We start from the raw sequence: 21,711 nt of genomic DNA on the forward strand, positions 1-21,711 counted from the left end.
AAAAGAGAGACTTTCCTTATCTCTTTCTGCCTCTTGCCTCATCAAAATCTGTCTTTTAAACCCTGCCTCAAGAGCAGAATGATCTCACTTTTACTTTTCCCACCATTTTGAACAAAGTGTTCTCTTCCTGTCTACAGTCTGTTCAAAATTGACCAATCAGCATCGAGTATTCAACTATGCCGTTTAGTTAAAATTATTACATTTGTATTAACGTCCATACCTTCAAAAGCTGTGCAATTTATACTTATTTCAACCCAAACGGAGGCTTTACTGAACTAAAGCAGGTTGTTTTGCTGCATTTTTGTTTTACTTTACAGCTATGTGCCAAGAATATGTGTCTCTCAAAACGTGATTGAGTATGAAGAGCGATCTGCTGGATGAAAGTCCTGGATATCCAAGCATATTTTTCTAAATCTGATTAACATTGAATCCCCAGATTCCTCCAAATTCTTTACAGTTGTTCCAAATGACCACACTTGTAGGCTCCTGAACAATGGAGGGTGTTGTGTGAAGGATAAAAATGCCTCAAGTGCTGAATGTCTAAAGAGAAAACGCTAAAAATATCCCTCCTCCGCCTTCAGCCAGAAGCTTTCCTCCCGCGCAGGGAGAGGAGATCTTTGGCATGTAGCTCATTAAAGTGGGGGAGGCGGATTGAATGACAGTTAATCGACACGTCGCTCGGCCGCCAAAATGATCCTTCATCACATCTCTACCCAGGGGTGTGAAGTACATTTACTCAAGTTCAAGGTTCAAGGTTCTTTATTGTCAAACTAACATAGCTACAGAGTAATTATGTCCTTGAAAATCTTAGGTCACAGGCTTCTCCAACAATGCAACACAATAATACAGATAAGCAGACAATATTAACCAATATTAAAATATACTATATTAAAAGTAATACAAAAAGAAAAACATTTTAAGTGAGAGAAAAAAAAGTGGAATAGTGCAATACGAGTCTATATACAAGTTATTGGAATGATATATTAGATAATAGATAAATAATTACTAAGTAGCAGATGAATGTTATGAAATTGTTTCAGCAGTTCAGTTGTTTAACAGTCTTATTGCCTGCGGGATGAAGCTGTCTCTGAGGCTGGTTGTTCTTGTCAGTACTGTACTTAAGTAAAAATGGAAGGTACATGTACTTCACTTGAGTATTTTTCAGGCTGTGCTACTTTATACTTTCCTACATTTTGGTAGCAATGTTTTTATTTTTTACTCCAACGTCTTTTCCCTCCTTTTCGCAACCTCTGTACAACCACCAAAAAGCAATGTAAGATTTTTAACAAAGCCGCAGGGATTCCTCCTGCAGGGCCGGATCATATTTCAGGCTGGTGGTGATATTCAGGCCGGTCTTTTATAATAAAGGTGTCTGCGTTATCCCCTCTGTAGCTGCAGGGCTGTCAGTGAGTCAGAGCTGTAATAACACTCGCTCCGCCTCAGAGGAAGCCTTCAATCTGGATTCATATCAGAAAACATTTCAGATCAAAACTGTTAATGGACTCGGCTGGTGAAGCTCCTTCTGAAGGGGCTGGAAATATGTAGTTATGTGTTTGAATCTACGTTAACCCAGTGTAATGTTGTCTTTTAAATGCACTGTTTTCCAATGGTTCCTTTTTTAATAGTTCCTTAAAGGTGGGGTAGGTAATTCACTTCTGAAACACTTGTAGTTATATTCCATGGAATGCTCTTAACATCCCGATAGCAATGAATATATTAAATGCTTTGACAATAAATACATAAAAAAAGTCATCTGTGGAAGCCGTGGCGCTGTAAAAAGCACGACCAATCATCTGAGCCGGCCCGGCTAAAGTAACTGGATGGCCTACCTGCCTGTCAGCCTTCCATCTGTGCACAAACTTATCTCGTGCCCCTCATTGGTCATGTGCGCGTTCGTGTGTGTTGGAGGAGGGGCTCTAAGGAAGTCTGAAGGAAGGGGCAGATTTTTTCCGGTACTTTCAAATTCTAGCGCACTCGAGCTGGTTTCTCCATTCTTACCTACCCTACCTTTAATCAGTATTGCAATAATTAGATCATTTGTACACATTCATACTGCAGAAAGTGGTCAGGAACAATGCAGTTATGAGGCTTGTTTACATTGTGCTGCATTCAAAATAGGTTTTTGGGACAATTTTATGTTTTTTTTGTCTTCTTTGGACCGTAAAGAGAAATCGGAGTGTGGTTTTGTTGTGTTATTTTCTCTACTCACAGTATTGTTACTTACTTGAGGACAAATACATAAAGACATTTTTTATTTTAGATTGTGTTAATTTGTAGGTGTATATCAGTATGTAGTGTCTCTACTGGGACATGTCTCCATACTTTAATGTTCAAAAAGCTCTTTATTGTTCTCATACTGCCTGAGCTGCAGCACCTCTTTTCACCCTCTGTCTGAAACCAGAGCCCAGTCTGCTCTGATTGGTTAGCTGGCCGGCTCTGTTGTGATTGGTCAACCTCTTACGGCCCCTACACACGGCGGCGTGCGTTGAAGCTTCAACGATTCTGCCCATTCACTTTGAATGTGGTGACGTCACGCTTTGCCGAACTGCATTGTGGTTCCGTCGCTTCGCGTTGCTCGCTTCAAAAGTTGAGCAATGTTCTACTTTTGAAGCTTCGACGGAAGCGTCAGCCAATCGAATCATATGCCAGTACAAGCTATAGCCAATCAAACCGCGTGCTTGTGTGTCCGGGGCGGGAGATTCCTGTGATTGGTTGTTGGTCGAGCTTCAGACACGCCCGCCGGCAAGCTTCAACGCACGCCGCCGTGTGTAGGGCCCGTTAGAGATGTCCGCTTAATGATGAAAAAAGTCCAACAAAAAGCAGAATAGAGCCCCTTTAAGACAAAGATATAGGAAATATTAGAATAAGAATTAAATCTGAATACTGAGTTTATTAAAGTGGAAAAGTGGATTACATCACATTTGCAGCATTGGTTTCCTCTCCCACAAACTGCCTGAAAACGCCTCCACTGGACTCCTTTGTTTACTTCTGGGCCCCTTTGAAACGTGGCCCTATTGTTTTAACCTTTTACACCAAAATAAGGATACTGTGACACTTGTATTGGTTGTTTCAATTCTCACTGAGTTTTTCTCTTGTGTTCTCAGCCGACCCTCTGGTGGGAAGCATCGCCACACAGTACCTGACCAACAGAGCGGAGCACGACAGGATAGCCAAACAGTGGACCAAACGCTACGCCACATAGACACACACACACACACACACACACACACACACACACACACACACACACACACACACACACACACACACACACACACACACACACACACACACACACACACACATGGAAGCACACCCGCTCCTGTCACCCCCCCCCCCCCCCCCCAACACCTGGAAAATGAACTCTTATTTGTTCCATGCTGACTTGAAAAGCTTCTTTTTTATACAAAGAGTCTATTGGGATTGTGTTTTCCAATACACTGAATGTTGATATGGTCATGAAAAGCTTTAATACTGTTATTGTATCGTTGTAATGTTGTTGCATTGTTTATAACATGGTCGCTCCTCTTTATTATTCCCATTCCATGTGATGGTTTCTGTAAACGGATCATTCTGAGTGAGTGCTTTTACTTTCTCTCCCAGTGCTTTTGGTGGATATTAGTGCATGGCCTCAGGATGTGTGTGTTCATGCAGCGGACGTGTTCGTATTGTTTTTATTATTTCTTTTATTTGTCTGGCATGGAGGGAGCCCATCACCATGATAGTGCTATAAGTCTGCTGTACATTTAATGCCTAAACATATTCGATTAAACACTGGCTGTAACGTGTCACAGCGAGTCTCTGTCTCTTTACTGTGTGTGTGTGTGTGTGTGTGTGTGTGTGTGTGTGTGTGTGTGTGTGTGTGTGTGTGTGTGTGTGTGTGTGTGTGTGTGTGTGTGTGTGTGTGTGTGTGTGTGTGTGTGTGTGTGTGTGTGTGTGTGTGTGTGTGTGTGTGTGTGTGTGTGTGTGTGGCAGGCTCAGCTGCACACAAAACAGTGACACTTTATTTTCATATAAGGAAACTTTTGACCAGGATAATGGAGTTACATAATGCAATAACATGGAGCTAAAGTGTATAAATACAGTCTATCAAACATAGTAATGCAAAGGCTACTCCAAAGTATGCGAGAACAATGTCTTCAGGAACGTTTAGGTACTAAATACACAAATTACTTGACTCTCACTATACATTTTAGTGATTTCAAAATGATCTTATGGCTCTCTCTAAGCAACATTTGAAGTTTGTCTTAGGTTTACTATGACACTACGATTACAAAGTACTTTTGATGATCGGATATTTCAGGGTTTTGTTGAGTCGTGTCATGGTCAAATGAAACTCTTGAATCTTCATAGTAGGTAGAGCACAAAGCAACTCTTGTGTGTGTGTCTCCCCGACCACTTCCTGTTAGACATGAGTCTTCACAGCTTCACCACAGAGAGCAGCGGTTAGATGGTGAAAGGAAACCATTTATAATTTCAGGTCATTGAATTAGTGAAAGTAAAAAATACAGTGCTAATATTTTGACGATTACTTTTTGACAAAATAGGCGTATTAATATGTTAAAACAAGCTGGGGGATATGGTGTATATTATCAGAAAACAACAAAAGTGGTTCAAACTAACGGAATAATATCACACATTTAAGAAAAACCACTGAAAATAAAATTGTACTTTTATCTTAGGGAAATAGTTTGTGTTGTTTTTTCTTGCAAATGTACTACCTTTTAAACGTTAGACTCCTCGCGCATACCAGATCATGGCATCACATCACCCCAGTCCTCAAAGACCTTCACTGGCTTCCTGTCTCCCATCGCATCAACTACAGAATTCTGGTCCTCACCTACAAAGCGCTCCACCATCTAAGGCGGGGCCTCGCATATGACGCACACCTGCACCACCATCTCACCAGTCATAGCTCACATAATTAACCTCTCCATAAAACAGGGAAAAGTACCCAAAGACTTCAAAATTGCAAGAGTAACCCCCCTGCACAAAAAGGGCAGCAAATTGGACCCAGGCAACTACCGCCCTGTTTCTATACTTACCTCCATCTCGAAAGTCATGGAAAAAATAGTATATGAACAGGTGGAAAAGTACCTCGCGGAAAAGAAACTAATCTATGAATTTCAATCTGGCTTTAGAACATCCCACTCCACTGACACATGCCTTCTTTATTTGAGCGACCACATCAAACAAGAGGTGGACGAGGGCAAGTACTGCGGCATGGTGATGCTGGACCTACAAAAGGCTTTCGACACTGTCAATCACCCCATTCTGATTGACAAGCTAAAAGCCATTGGTTTTGATAAACTATCGGTGAGCTGGATGCAATCCTACCTGGAGGGGAGAGAACAGATGGTGGAGGTAAACGGTACTCTGTCCCCCCCCCCTCCCAGTGAGCTGTGGTGTTCCACAAGGAAGCATATTAGGTCCGTTACTGTTCCTAATTTATGTAAATGACACAACTTGTTCCTGTTCGCGGACGACTCAGCCCTGCTGGTCTCTGACAGGAACAGGTTGCAGGTTGAAAAAACCCTCAGCTCCGAGCTCGGCAGAATCTGCACCTGGCTCGCCGATAATAAATTATCATTACACCTGGGTAAAACAGAGTCCATTCTCTTCGGTTCGAAACATAATCTCAGCAAATCCGACGACTTCTCAGTTGCAGTGGGCGACATTATTGTCACAAGTAAGAAGGAAATTACATACCTAGGATCCAGTAGCGTGGCGTGGGGAAAAATGTAGGGGAAGCCCATTTTTTGGGTCGGGGGGTGGTCAATAACGTAACCAGATGAGTGATTACAGCGCCCGGTATCATTTGACACACATTTGTATCACACAGATGCAGGACTTGCACACGCCTGTTATCTAACCGACAGGTCCGCACGCACTCTCCAGCTGAAACTCTCTCCTTATTAATTTAAGCATTTTACTTATTAATGTATGCAGACAATCACACAATCTATGTGATTTTTGGATTTACCGTGCCTCTCAATTGCCCGTGACAGGTTGGCAAGGTCGATGAATCCTGAAGTTGCCCAAGGATTGTTCAGGGAGCACGAATCCTTGTCAAAAAGAAGACATGGCCAGCAAATTAGACGCTGAAGTTTAGCGCTTCCAGTTAGCCACTCCGTGCGGACATAATTGTCCTCATTGAACGTCCGATTCTCTCCCTTTTTCCTCTGCGTACACACAGCTCGAGTGCGGGCATTTGCCTGTCATCTGATTTAATTTGTAGTTGCTGCTGTAGCGGAAGTTTAGTAAAGTTATGTTTGATTAAGTACGCCAAATCTCCACCCTCCATAATGCTTCATTTGCTTGATAATTTCTAACGGCGGTGATGACAGTTACAGTATTAAAACTGATGTTGATGTGATTTGATTGGATGGCAGTGTCCAATCAAATCGCCAGCCAACAGCCGCCTCTGAAGGGAAGCAAGAGGCGGCTAGCTTCCCTTGGCATGGCCCTGACCAATCACAGGTTGGCAGGGGCATCACGTGGGCCTCATCTGATTGGTCAATCCCTCCATTTTTTTTCACCAAGGGAAGCTAGATTCGGCTGGCCTCCTCTCGCAACAGAGTGCAATCTACTGTTTCACCATAACATCTAGAGGGGCGCTGTTTGTTTCACTCTTTGTAAAATACTCAATGAGAATGGGGGAGAGACGGGCCGGCAGCAACACACAGCAAAGGAGAATTATCGAAACAAAACAAAGTGTTTGTATTTATTTATTTAAATTATAACTACAATCGGAAAAAAACAGGGGAAGCCTGGCTTCCCTTGGCCTCCGGGAGAAAACGCCACTGCTAGGATCTATTCTTGAGGCAAACCTCTCCTGTGACAAAATGGCATCCAATGTAATAAAAAAAGTCAATCAAAGAACTAGATTCCTATACCGGATCTCCTCTCTGGTAAACAAAAACACCCTGAAAACTCTGGCAGGAGCACTCATTCAAGGGTACTATGACTATGCTTGCACGTCATGGTACCATAGCACCTCCAAGGCGCTAAAAATAAAACTTCAAACATCGCAAAATAAACTGGTCAGACTACTGCTTGACCTTTCATCTAGAACCCACCTCACCTCTGCCCACTTTGACAACCTAGGATGGCTTAGAGTAGACGACAGAGTACAGCTACTTGCAATGGGCCTGGTCTACAAGATCCACTACACCTCTATGGTACCCATGTACATGTCAAAATTATTCCCAAAGGTCAAGGAATACCATGATCATAACGCCAGAGGGAGCTCCACAAATCATGTGAAACCCATATTTGGCACAAAAAAGGGGGAATACACGTTTCGCAATTATGCCACATCAAGGTGGAACGCTCTTCCCACAACTGTAAAGGAAAGTAAAACTATACTTACCTTCAAAACCTCTCTTAAAGAGCACCTTCGGGGGAGAGCATTGCAAAACTGGCCCCGGTAATGGTACAAATCTCAACCTGTCGTTCAATGGACAGCTTCCCCCCCCCCCATCTATGTATATACTCGCATTTTAGACTCTGTTACTAACTGTATATCTGTAGACTTGGTATGTCTTAAATGTCCGGTTAGGATGTATTAGAACGAAATCTAAAATGTAAATTGTAAATAAGCAATCTGTATGTAAAAAAACCACCTGTATGTAAATTGTAAATAAGCCATCTGTATGTCAAATATGTCTTATATGTCTTAAATGACATGATGAATTGGAAATGGGGGACCCTGATGTAAACAAGACGAAAGTCTTTCTCTGGTCTGCATCCCCTTAACAATTGTATGTTTTGAGCTGTACTGTACTGTACCCAATATACAAGCTGTTAATAAACTTTTCAATCAATCAATCTGCACATCTGTTCGCCTGTTCCACCATTCTTCGTTTTCCGAGGCTAGGAAGGATTCTTGCCTCGCTTCTGAAGGACCTGACTCGGAGGGACCTACCAAGGAAGCGTCCTCGACATTGAGAAACACCCTCTGAGTACCTCACAGTCTTTCAGTCCCGCCTCAAAACCCATCTCTTCAACTTTGTCTACCCATAAGCTCCGCCCCCCCCCCCCCCCCCCCCCCCCTCTCAATCAACTTCCTCTTGACTGCCTTTTCTGTTTGTCTACCCTCCCTCATACTGTAAAACGTCTTTGAGTTGTAGAAAAGCGCTATATAAATATAATGTATTATTATTATTACCTTAATAATCATGGGAAATGTTGAATCTTAGACATTTGTTATTTTTATCCATTTTATTTTGTTATGTTTCTTTAAATTCCTTTTTTAATCTCAACAAAATGCTAGTTATTTTTCGTAAAATGTCACTTTTTGATTTGGGAATATTTGAATTTAATTTGAGTATTTTAAATTTGTGAGTTTTATGTAAAATGTTCATATTGAATTTACACTCAACTGGTGAATTTAAAAATGTGATTTTGTGTTTATTATATGAATGTAAAAGGCTGTAATTCATCGTGTTGAAAAAAACAGAGAGAGGTAAGTTAATGGACCTTTTTCTGATAATGCCCATGTTTATATTTAATGTAATATTTCTCTAGTTTGCTTTTATTATTACATCCTTATTTCTCTCACCCTTTGAAACTCAATATTTCTAATATAAAGATGAATGTAGATGTCAGTCTGTCTGCTTCTGGACCCTCACTTCCGGTGAGAAGCGGCACGCGTCCAGCGGCACGCGGCAAGTTCACGTCTTTGTTCACGAAAAACCCGGAAATGAGACAATTCATATCCTTCAAAATAAAAGCAGCAGATTTAACTCACATCTCAAGCAATTTACAATTATATATACTATTTGTAACATGGTTTTTTCAAGGGCAATGCCAATCTTTTTTAGACCAAATTAATATAAGCATTTTATAATTGAAATGTATTTTTTAATACCCTTCTTTAGATTCAAGACTTTTAGAATAGTATCGGAGGGATGAAACCCTGAAATGGAATGGTCACACATGCAGAGCACACAGCACACACAGTGAAATGTGTTCCCTGCTTTTAACCCATCCTAGTACTAGGAGCAGTGGGCAGCTATTGTACAGCGCCTGGGGAGCAATGGGAGTGGGGGGGAAGGGGGATGTCCGGTGCCTTGCTCAAGGGCACCACGGCAGGGCAAGAGGTGAACTGGGACCTCTCCAAGTAGAAGTCCACACTCCATATTCTGGTCTGGTCGGGGACTTGAACCGGCAACCCTACGGCTCACAGTCCAAGCTCCTACTGACTGAGCCACTGCCGGTCACTATTGTCAATCGTATAGGCTTATTAAAGAAAATATATATTTCAATCATTTCAATATGTTCCATAATAGCAATTCATGATCGTACAAACATTGAAATAACATTTAATTGATGATGATATGTTATGTCATAATACACTTTTATTCTTGTATTTCCTTAACTTTGAGGTTATATATTAAAGGGGACCTATCATGCAAAATGCACTTTTTTATGTCTTTTATACATAAATATGTGTCGCCGGTGCATCTGGGAACTCACGCAGCGTCAGAAAATAAAACCCTCTCTTTTCCTCCGTACCCAAACCTTTTAAAAACGGGGGTACAACGGAGCTGATCCAGATTTGCCGCCGATATGACGTCAAATCGGCGGCGGACCCATAGAAAGCTACTATCAAAAACAATGCCTGACGTGTTTTGGACGTTATCTCGTCTTTGTTTACATTAGCAAGCCTCGCTAACACTCAGAGCTAACCTGTACTGTAGAGCACATGTGTTTAAAAAGCAGGAAATAAAAACAAGAACTCACCTTGTGGTAAAACTGCAAGAGAAAAGGCATTTGAGCTCCATACTGTTTCAGAAATAATCCTTGATGTGGTTTAGAACAGGATGGCGTTTTATCACAGCAGAATTTAACTTTATCTCCGGTAGAATTCTGATCAGGCATTAGCTCCGCCTCCTCTTTTTTTTTTTTTTTTTTAAGCTAAGGACCCAAAATCCGCGTTTCTCTAACAGGGCTGCAAAAGAGGGGTATGAGCAGTATGAGGCATGGCTACAATGGGTGATCTGTTTGGTATTTATAGAGTGGCGAAGTCCCTCCCCTTCCGGGGGAGCTCCATGGGACCATATTTCGGAAAAATTATGTATTGAAGTCAATGGAGAGAGAAATATTATCTTTCGGTTCCGTTTGAAATGTGCCATGAATTACACATATGATGTTTGTCAATCTTAAAATAATTTCCATGTCAAAAAAGTCACAGTTTGTCTTAAAACTGTTGAAATATAAGACTATGAAAAATACGCAACTAGAAAGACTACAAATCCCAGAGTCGCGTAGGTGAATTTAGCTAGCTGACATTAATGTTACACATTACACTCGTGTTACTCACCGAAACCTTGTAAAGCCGGTCCCGCATGCTGGAACCGACTAACTCCCCTTTTCCGTATGTGCAGCTCTCAACATGGCCAGACTTGTAGTGATTTTCACCTCTTTTAATACTTTTCGCTTCATTCTGAAAGAAAGAGGTGAAATGTGCTAACGTGACGGCCATCTTGGTGTTGGTGACGTATGCGAGACCAGAGTTCTAGTTCATTGAGCACTTCACACAAAAACATTTGTTACTTCACAGTTTTACGGCACATTTAAAACATTTTGACTCGCACAATTATCTTTTAAATTGACAAACATCATATGTGTAATTCGTTGCACAATTCAAACGGGATCAAAAGATAATCTTTCTCTCTCGATTGACTTCAATACATACTTTTTCCGAAATAAGGTCCCATGGAGGTCCCTCGGAAGGAGAGGGACTTCGCCACTCTATAGGTATGGCCCTACAATATATGTCTCAAATATAGCATAATAGGTCCACTTTAAGCTGTTATTATACCTTATGTTTCTTTTGGTGCCCTTTTATGTTCTTGCATGCACTAATAAACTTGATCTTATCTTATCAATATATCATTAATACCTTCTCAGTTTCCGTATGCTTTTATTTTCTCAAACGATGACCGGAAGTGTGTTTTCTATCCACCGTTGGCGCTTTGACACTCGTGCGTTCAGGCGTCGGAGACACACACACATAAGCTGTGCACACACAAAGAAAGGTATAAAATACTAACCATTTGTATTGCAGGGCAGCATATTGTTAGCATTGGATGTAATGTGTGTTTTCTGCAGGATTCTGGGGCTCCACACGTTTCCGGGTTGCCTTTAAAATGAAGATTTAAGAGTCGGTGCATCCTGTGACTCTGAGATCAGCTGCATGTCGACGGATATAGCTTTTAAAAAATGCAAGGAGAGGAAACCCTTTAAGTGCACGGCGTGGTGTGTTTTGGTTTTAAAGGGTTAGAAACAGGCTGTCAGGGCTGCAGTAGCATTTAGATTTCAGCAGGTAAAAGTTTCTTTAAAAGGTGTAAAATGTGCACGCTGCGACATCGATGCATGTTTCCATCCCCGACCTATTTGACTCCATACACAGCCTCCTGTTGTGTGTGTGTGTGGTCTGTGGTGTCTTTCAGAAGTAGGCCTGTAGCCCAACTAATCATCATATTATTTCCCTTTGTGGCAGGTTAAAAAAAGAACCGCAGAGTGCAAACAGAAAAAAACAGCACAGCCGATACATTCCTCATTAGCATTTACAACGTGTCACATTTAAATTGATGTGTCAAATTAACTCGGGTCAACCTTAAATCGAGGTATTTTTGTTAAATGAACGTAAAACTCAACGGAGCTTCTGATTTTTAGTGACGTTCTATTGGCGCGAGAGGTTCTATTTACGTGTGTGGCAAACAACGTGTCAGATTCCATTCAAAAAATCTTAGATGTAAAAGTGTTTGCCCTTATTTGCGGCTGTGTTTAGGTAATACAACTAAATAAAGATTGAAGAAGACTTGTAAGGACCTTCTGTTAAATTCGGCATTACAGGTATACCTTTTTAATACAATCTAAATGTCATTTAGTTAAAAAGAAAACCTACATTTTTAACGTTTTCAGAATCAGAATACCTTTATCATTCACACCAAGGGGAAATGTAAAGCGAAAGTAAAGAGGCAAAATATTGAATAAGAGGCATAAATAAAATATTAGAGACATAAATTACACAATTTACAAAACACCCATCTAGGTGGACAACAATATAAGTACAATTACAGTATTTAAAATAATAAGTGTAGCATGTAGAAGTAGTGTGATTATTAATAATAATATATTTATTTAGTTAGCGCTTTTACAGGTGCTCAAAGACGCTTTACAGATATAGTGAAAGGAACAACAAATAAATATATAGTTAAAGTTAAAGTCAAATAATACAAAAACAATCACACATTAAAAGCCAGATTGAAGAGGTGAATTTTTTTGCGATATTAGTGCGCTTATTTACGACTGTTTCTAGTTAGAAATGTTGGAGGAGACTTTTAAGGGTCCTTTGTTAACTTCAGCATTACAGGTTCATATTTCAAAACAACAATTTGGTTAACACAACCTGCCTTTTAGTCCAGAAAGACGGTAAAAGTACACTTTAATTGAAGTATTATTGTATTGGAGACATGCCGAAATTCTTGAGTGCCACTTCACCTCAAGTGTTGGTCAAGCTTTAATCATTACCCCTTAAGCACGGCTTTAAAGTGAGATGCCAGGTTTTTTTTAATGGGGTTTGGGGCAAAGGGGGTTTGTCTTTTTCTACATCTCGTGTTTGTGCTTGTTCCCCAGGCTCGTTATGTCTGATGAAGATTCGCGTTCCAGCACCAACTCTTCCTCCTCTTCATCGTCAACACATCATCAGGACTCAAACACACCGAAGAAACGAGAAAGCAAAGCCAGCATGAACAAGTCCTCCAAACTCCTCTGCACCAGTGCCAAGAGGTGGGCTGTTTTTCAGGAGGAGCACACGTTTGGATATTCTGCCACTTATTTCCAGGCTTGATTTTCAGTCTTTTAGGGTTTTTTAAAGAGACCCTATTCTGATTTTGGAGGGTTTCCCTTTCCTGTATTGTGTTAAATAGGTTTGTGTGCATGTAAACAGTCTGCAAAGGCTACAGCACAGGCAGTATGAGAAAAATAAAGGGCTTTTTGAACATTTTAGCATGGAGACATGTAGTGAACATTTGTAGGCGTGTTTCGTACTAGATCACAGAGAAGCAAAACGTTTTATTTTCTTTAACATTCAGTAAATTAGTTGCAAAGCATCCTTTTCCCATATTTCATTCACAGCATTTGTTAAGAGTTTAGCATTTAATGCATGCGTTTTTATTTTTGTAGAATCCAGAAGGAGTTGGCTGACATTACATTGGATCCACCACCAAACTGCAGGTGAGTGTGTGTGTTCCAGTGTCCGTGTGTGTTTCAGTGTCCGTGTGTGTTTCAGTGTCCGTGTGTGTGTTTCAGTGTCCGTGTGTGTTTCAGTGTCCGTGTGTGTTTCAGTGTCCATGTGTGTTCCAGTGTGTGTGTGTGTTTCAGTGTCCGTGTGTGTTTCAGTGTCCATGTGTGTTCCAGTGTGTGTTTCAGTGTCCGTGTGTGTGTTTCCGTGTGTGTTTCAGTGTGTGTGTGTGTTTCCGTGTGTGTGTGTGTGTGTGTGTGTGTTTCAGTGTCCGTGTGTGTTTCAGTGTGTGTTTCAGTGTCCATGTGTGTTCCAGTGTCCGTGTGTGTTTCAGTGTCCGTGTGTGTGTTTCAGTGTGTGTGTGTTTCAGTGTCCGTGTGTGTTTCAGTGTGTGTGTGTGTTTCAGTGTCCGTGTGTGTTTCAGTGTCCGTGTGTGTGTGTGTGTGTGTGTGTTTCAGTGTCCGTGTGTGTTTCAGTGTCCATGTGTGTTCCAGTGTCCGTGTGTGTGTTTCAGTGTCCGTGTGTGTTCCAGTGTGTGTGTGTGTTTCAGTGTCCGTGTGTGTTCCAGTGTGTGTGTGTTTCAGTGTCCGTGTGTGTTTCAGTGTCCGTGTGTGTGTTTCAGTGTCCGTGTGTGTGTGTGTTTCAGTGTGTGTGTGTGTTTCAGTGTGTGTGTGTGTTTCAGTGTCCGTGTGTGTGTTAGGGCTGCACGATTTTGGGAAAAAATCTAATTGTGATTTTTCTGACAGATATTGCGATTCGATTTGCGATATTTGTTTTTAAGCGACCCAACGGAAGTTTATTGTAAAATGCGGCCATATCTCCGGCTAGGAAGGTCGTATCAACGTGCTCCCGTCTCTAGCACCCCCGCAGCCCGAGCTACGAGTGAAAGAACTAAACTTGCATGAAACTTCCGTTGGGTTGCTTTAAAGTCAAGCTTCAGTTTGAGATGCACCCTTTAAGATGTAGAACATGTGATGGAGCATTACTAACCTGACCCAGATGGTTTGTTTCACCAAACCATCTAAAGCTCCATTGGAAGCCATTTGGAAAGGGCAGGCACTTTCAAAACTACTTGGCAGGTGATTGGATCAATCTGTCTATCACCTTCTATCATGGGCCACTTCTGATTGGTTAACAATGGCTGGTACATGTGGAGCACAGCACTTCTGATTGGTGTGGATGACTGACACAGAGGAAGAACAAAAAAAAAAGAATGTTAAAAAAAATCTTTGAAAATACTTTCAAATCGCGATTTAGATTTAAAATCGATTAATCATTCAGCCCCAGTGTGTGTGTTTCAGTGTCCGTGTGGTAGTTTCTTTTGAACCCTTATGTTGTGTTCGGGTCTCTCTGGTTTCAGACAGAGGGTGAAAAGAGGTGCTGCAGCACAGGCAGTATGAGAAAAATAAAGAGCTTTTTGAACATTAAAGTATGGAGACATGTCCCAGTAGAGACACTACATACTGATATACACCTGAACATCAGAATCATGTCCTCTTTAATATCTATGGTTCTCCTCTGCTGCTGCGGGAGTCAGATTTGGTAAAGCTCTGTGTTCCTGTTTGAAAGGTTAAAGCTCAGTAAAAATGAAACCGCTGAAATGTGTGTGTGTGTGTGTGTGTGTGTGTGTGTGTGTGTGTGTGTGTGTGTGTGTGTGTGTGTGTGTGTGTGTGTGTGTGTGTGTGTGTGTGTGTGTGTGTGTGTGTGTGTGTGTGTGTGTGTGTGTGTGTGTGTGTGTGTGTGTGTGTGTGTGTGTGTGTGTGTGTGTGTGTGTGTGTGTGTGTGTGTGTGTGTGTGTGATACTGAAGTGAATGAGACGGAGATAAAATGTCGTCTGAATGTCAGTCAGAGGAACATCAGTCTGATGGATTTAGTGCGTATAAAATATATTCTTAGTACAGGAATTCTGATTTAATATAAAGGGATGTGTGTTATATTTTTAAAGCACATCAGTTCATTTCCATCATCTTGTTTCGGCCACTATTGAAACAGTCCACATGTCCCTGCCTGGCATTTGGCTTAGTGAAAACCCTACAGTCTGTCCAGTGTAAAAGTGAAGATTTACTTATCAGTGTGAAGCGTTAATTAGGGATAAGGTGCCGATTCAGACTGTTTGTTTGTGAGATTACGTCCTGACATTTCCTTCTTCTGTTATTACAAACCACACAGACAGAAACCACTGATCACAGAAGCGCTGTGCAGAATAACTGAATAATAGATTGTCTCCTTATTTATGTAAACACACTGCTGTACACTGTTTTGCTTGTGCAATTCAGTCTTTATTTGTATCTGAATAAGTGTCCTGCTTATCATTTAAATTGAAACTGCAAAGTGAAGTTTGGAGCGCTTCATCGAGCAGGAAATTATGTGAGAATATCTCTAGTGTTAGCAGAAGCTGGTGTTGACTCTGTTCAGTTTTATCTCCCAATGATCTTTTCTTTTATCACCCTCACCGTGTTCACATAATGACTCACACGGGCGATTGCTTTTTATTGTTTTTAATGAATTACCAATATGACTTGGACTGGAGTTTTGACTGCAACACATTAGAAAGATGGTGCTGATGGAGTCATTTAGCAGATTTTGAGTGCTGAACCACAATAAGCCTCAGTATGTGGAGGACAAACGGAAAATAACATGATAATTAAAATCTGGTTCGGCTCCTCAGGCTGAGGGGGTACAGCCAGGAGGTGGAGGCTATGTGTGAAATATGGGTTGAAATATGATTGCACAATGAATTGGAGTGTAGAATAATGATGCCACCAGCATTTAGTTCCTCGTCTTGCTTTAAAGAGTCCTCTCCTGCTGAAGTTCAGGTGTATATCAGTATGTAGTGTCTCTACTTTAAAGAGTCCTCTCCTGCTGAAGTTCAGGTGTATATCAGTATGTAGTGTCTCTACTTTAAAGAGTCCTCCTGCTGATGTTCAGGTGTATATCAGTATGTAGTGTCTCTACTTTAAAGAGTCCTCTCCTGCTGATGTTCAGGTGTATATCAGTATGTAGTGTCTCTACTTTAAAGAGTCCTCCTGCTGATGTTCAGGTGTATATCTGTATGTAGTGTCTCTACTTTAAAGAGTCCTCTCCTGCTGATGTTCAGGTGTATATCAGTATGTAGTGTCTCTACTTTAAAGAGTCCTCTCCTGCTGATGTTCAGATGTATATCAGTATGTAGTGTCTCTACTTTAAAGAGTCCTCTCCTGCTGATGTTCAGGTGTATATCAGTATGTAGTGTCTCTACTTTAAAGAGTCCTCTCCTGCTGATGTTCAGGTGTATATCAGTATGTAGTGTCTCTACTTTAAAGAGTCCTCTCCTGCTGATGTTCAGGTGTATATCAGTATGTAGTGTCTCTACTTTAAAGAGTCCTCTCCTGCTGATGTTCAGGTGTATATCAGTGTGTAGTGTCTCTACTTTAAAGAGTCCTCTCCTGCTGATTTTCAGGTGTATATCAGTATGTAGTGTCTCTACTTTAAAGAGTCCTCTCCTGCTGATGTTCAGGTGTATATCAGTATGTAGTGTCTCTACTTTAAAGAGTCCTCTCCTGCTGATGTTCAGGTGTATATCAGTGTGTAGTGTCTCTACTTTAAAGAGTCCTCTCCTGCTGATGTTCAGGTGTATATCAGTATGTAGTGTCTCTACTTTAAAGAGTCCTCTCCTGCTGATGTTCAGGTGTATATCAGTATGTAGTGTCTCTACTTTAAAGAGTCCTCTCCTGCTGATGTTCAGGTGTATATCAGTATGTAGTGTCTCTACTTTAAAGAGTGCTCTCCTGCTGATGTTCAGGTGTATATCAGTATTTAGTGTCTCTACTTTAAAGAGTCCTCTCCTGCTGATGTTCAGGTGTATATCAGTATGTAGTGTCTCTACTTTAAAGAGTGCTCTCCTGCTGATGTTCAGGTGTATATCAGTATTTAGTGTCTCTACTTTAAAGAGTCCTCTCCTGCTGATGTTCAGGTGTATATCAGTATGTAGTGTCTCTACTTTAAAGAGTCCTCTCCTGCTGATGTTCAGGTGTATATCAGTATGTAGTGTCTCTACTTTAAAGAGTGCTCTCCTGCTGATGTTCAGCTGTATATATTAGTATGTAATAGGGATGTGCATCTCCATCACTGAGGCCGATGGATGCGCATCTCGATACATTGCTACTTCAATATGGTACGACAGAGGATTTTTGTTTTATTCCTTATATGCAGCAAATCATAAATTAACAAAAGTGCTTTACATATTTGGTACTGCGCATCCCATCATGCTGTTTAATTTTTACCTTTTTTACCTTAAAAAACTCTCCACAGTACAATTGTATTTGTATAACACCTCACAGTTAAACAATGTAAGGATGCATTGCCCATGATTAACAATGTGCAAATAACAACTACCATAGTGCAATGCCCATACAGCTGCCAGCCTGATGTGCTTAACACTCATCCATAGGCTAACTCACCAGTGAGCAGAAAGCAGTGGGTTCTATATGAACAATAAAAAATACAAATAAACTTTCACAAACAGGTATTTCATAACTGCTTACAGTAAGGAAGACATTTAAACTATTATTGGCAGTCACAGTCTGCTGTAAACTAAACACCACTCTCTCAGACAGAACACCTCACTGAGTGACTTAACTTTCAGGTTTCTCTTTTCAGCCGCAGACCCCATGTCACCTCTTTATGTGCGTCGCTAAGTTCCTCATACTACTTGTGTACTTTAAAGCGGCTCGGCATCGTTTACAATTCGCGAGCGATTTTTCAAGTTGACCGTCTTTCTTGAAAAATCCGAAGTGTTGCCAAACGTTTGATTTGTAGATATTTTTCGGTGCGCTGTGTTTCTCTTTCTCCTCGACTTCCATGTGTGTTGATATCTGAGACTCTCGGCCTCCGTAGTGTGAAGCAAAGATCAAAGATCGTCTCTGCTGAGTGCTGACAGGGTGAGGGGATTTTATATGAATTAATCGTTTTTTTACCGATGCAAAGACGCTACAATCGATGCATCGCGAGTTCCACGCAAACTGTAGCCGATGTGCACTCTTTCAACCGGTGCACTCGCATCTTGAACGTTTATGCCAGTGCACCGATGCGAATCGGTGAATCTTAACATCCCTAGTATGTAGTGCCTCTACTTTAAAGAGTCCTCTCCTGCTGATGTTCAGGTGTATATCAGTACCTGTGCCTCTACTGCACATGTGTCAAACTCAAGGCCCGGGGGCCAAATCAGGCCCGTGGTGGATTTAATTTCGGCCCGCAGGATGATTTTTAATTACTATTAGATCTGGCCCTCCGGTATATTGCACGCACACCTTCACTCCATCCTGAGGGTCTCCTCAGCTCAGAGCCTGAGCCCAAACATTGATGACCTTGCACCCAAGATGAGATGCCAAGTATCTGGCTTGAACTAGCATCACAGAGCAGCACACTGAGTTTAATGGATGTTTCATTTTTGCACTTTGTTTCTTGAGACAACAGGGCATGTTTGGTTTGTTCTTTGAGGGAAATAGTTTGTTGAAGCTGTTGTTGGCCTGTGGGAAAATGTAATCATAAGAAATGACTCCGGAAAAGCTGCAGATAGAGCCATAAGAAATGAATGCAACTGATTATTTAATGTTGTTTTTATAGGCAATCATGTAAGCTTTGTTAGTTCCAGGTTTAATATGTGCAATAAGTTCATTTCAATACGTTTTGCAATAAACATTGAACCAGTCGCCCTCGACTAGTACTCATTTTTTTATTTTGGCCCACTGTGTATTTGAGTTTGACACCCCTGTCTACTAGGACATACGCTAGCCAATAGGAGCGCGAGTTCTACATAGTGATGTCATCACATTCCAGAACTTGGGGATTTGAGCCTTTGCAGACCGTTTACATGCACTAAAACAAACAGAAAAGGGAAACCCTCCAAAAAGCAGAGCCTCTTTGAAAGCCTTAATGTTCCCTGTTTCCTGACAGTGCTGGTCCTAAAGGAGACAACATCTACGAGTGGAGGTCCACCATCCTCGGCCCCCCCCGGCTCCGCGTACGAGGGGGGGGTGTTCTTCCTCGACATCGCCTTCACACCAGACTACCCCTTCAAACCTCCCAAGGTGAGAGCAGAAGTATTGTTGGCTTGCAGCGAAGCATTTTGACAGATGTCTCTATTCCAGAGGTGTCACTTTCATACTTCATATTCTCCACTAGAGGGCAGCAATGCACTTTGAAATGTAAGGCTAATCAGCAGTTTGTAATGGATCATCTTTATTCCCTGGGTTCCTCTGTTATATTATATAATTCTATTAATTTAAATGGATTTAGGCATACGATAAAGCATGTTCCTTTTTGTTTTATTCATGCTGTATGGATTTGTTTTTCTATGTTGTAAAAATCCCAAAACAAATTCTTCTTTTTGACACAACCAAACATCACAATTTGACTTTGACTTCCCACATATCCAAACTTCACCTCGTAAAATCTGACCTGAAAGCTTTTCTTAATCATCGGCCAATCTTCTTAAATTCAGTATATATTTAATAACTACATGTCTATAAGTGCATGTGTGTTGGATTAAAGTGAAGGACGTGTCAGAAATAAATTACATTTGAGCTTCATGGGTTTGATATACATTTAAATTTGACTGGAATGACAACGTTTACAATGCAACTGTCATTAGAGTTCGAGTTTAGCTTAAGAGAGTGTTGTGTGTGTGTGTGTGTGTGTGTGTGTGTGTGTGTATTATTTTTTGTTGTGTGTGTGTAGGTGACTTTCCGCACCAGGATCTACCACTGCAACATCAACAGTCAGGGTGTGATCTGTCTGGACATCCTGAAGGACAACTGGAGTCCTGCTCTCACCATCTCCAAGGTGCTGCTGTCCATCTGCTCCCTGCTGACTGACTGCAACCCTGGTGAGACACACACACACACACACACACACACACACATACACACACACACAGTGCTCACTGACTGCAACCCTGGTGAGAGACACACACACACACACACACACACACACACACACACACACACACACACACACACACACAGTGCTCACTGACTGCAACCCTGGTGACACACACACACACACACTCCATTCTACTACATTTAAAGCAGCCACTCACTCACACACATTGTTACTTCCTGTTTATAATCGTGAGGTGTTGTTTGTGTTCTCAGCCGACCCTCTGGTGGGAAGCATCGCCACACAGTTCACCACCAACAGAGTGGAGCACGACCGGATAGCCAAACAGTGGACCAAACGCTACGCCACATAATGAACCACAGCAGGGGGTGATTTTTATCTCTGAAATGAAAATCTTAATCCTGACGTTTTTGTTGTTTATTGTATTTTTATTATAAGTTATCTCCGACCCAGTTATTCCCAAACCTGGCAATAATGCGTTTTTTGTTTGTGCTTGAAGATGGATGCTAATGCTAATATGCTAACTGTCACAGCATGAATCCCAGTTCCAAATATATCAGTGTAACATATTCTCACGTGTTAAATTCTCCCTGTTTTTGGAAAAGGTGTTAAGATATGGATGGATGTTGGTTGTGATTTGTGTTCTCTTCCGATGACTAGCTTGTTCTGTTTCTCTTCAGTATTAAACATTACCAACTGCCTTTGTTTCAATCAGGAGAGACTTATTTTTTGAGTAAACGCAAAACACAATATCAACACACCGACTGGGGCCAAGCAAGGCATCCAAACTGAGTAAAACCAATCGTATGGAAGGAACACACGTTAGAAATGTCTGTTTAAGGCGTCTAGGTGGCTTGGATAGAAAGCAAGGAAGGAAGCCGTGACGTATGTCGAGGAAGAACTCGTTCAATTTGAATCTGGTGTGTAAATAAATTACCACTGCATGTTATTTGTTCATTTTCTTTATTATTGGGGTACGTTTTTGACGAGTGGGTTATAGTGGTTACAATGGTGGGGCCAGTGAAATAGAAACAAATAATAATTAGAATTCTGAGGGGAAAGAAATCTATTTTGTTCTTAAAAAAACCCCCCCGATATTTCTGATTTTAACATCTGGGCCCAGTTGTTCAAAACTTTTAATCTCAATCAGATCGGATCAGATTTTGAAATCCCATTTTTTGTGATCCAGGATCAGACAACTCAAGACAGATTTTGTCCCAGTATTTCAAAGCCATTCAGGATAGGATGACCCTTATCCAGATTCAGACTTTTCAAGATGCAGGGATGCAAACTTGTCACCTTTCGGCGAAATTCGACGTTTTGAATCCAAAATATGTCGTTTGTGTGATTAATGTAGATCTGCAATACAAATATTTTTGGGGTATGGAGGGGGGTCTGGGACCCGGAGTAATCTGCGGCCGCGAGCTGTTATGTGCCATCATGACACGCATGGTGTTCTTTTTTTTATATATGCAGCGCGAGCTGTGTGCTCGAGTCTTCCTCCCTGTCGGCTCTGCTCATGGATGTATCTGCGGCTACGCGATGATGGTCTAGCTTCAGCAGCCACATTACCTACT

At 41.3% G+C, this 21,711-nt stretch overlaps 2 protein-coding genes across 2 annotated transcripts in view; both read left to right on the forward strand.

Moving 5' to 3' along the window:
• The window catches only part of LOC117559960 (ubiquitin-conjugating enzyme E2 E2-like), a 48,155-nt gene extending 44,364 nt beyond the window's left edge, over positions 1-3,791 (forward strand). The window contains 1 exon segment of the mRNA XM_034236697.1: positions 3,105-3,791. Within this exon segment, the coding sequence (XP_034092588.1) occupies positions 3,105-3,202 (98 nt within the window). The 3' untranslated portion in view covers positions 3,203-3,791.
• A 7,158-nt stretch (positions 3,792-10,949) lies between these two features.
• On the forward strand, positions 10,950-20,849 carry LOC117559985 (ubiquitin-conjugating enzyme E2 E1-like). The gene is given in 7 exon segments (XM_034236749.1): positions 10,950-11,045; positions 12,649-12,801; positions 13,198-13,248; positions 19,190-19,241; positions 19,243-19,323; positions 19,973-20,120; positions 20,389-20,849. Coding segments are annotated over 6 exon segments (576 nt in total). The 5' UTR covers positions 10,950-11,045; positions 12,649-12,655; the 3' UTR covers positions 20,487-20,849.
• The last annotated feature ends 862 nt before the right edge of the window (positions 20,850-21,711 follow it).

Source organism: Gymnodraco acuticeps, unplaced genomic scaffold (assembly GCF_902827175.1).
Source record: "Gymnodraco acuticeps unplaced genomic scaffold, fGymAcu1.1, whole genome shotgun sequence".
Classification (NCBI taxonomy): domain Eukaryota; kingdom Metazoa; phylum Chordata; class Actinopteri; order Perciformes; family Bathydraconidae; genus Gymnodraco; species Gymnodraco acuticeps.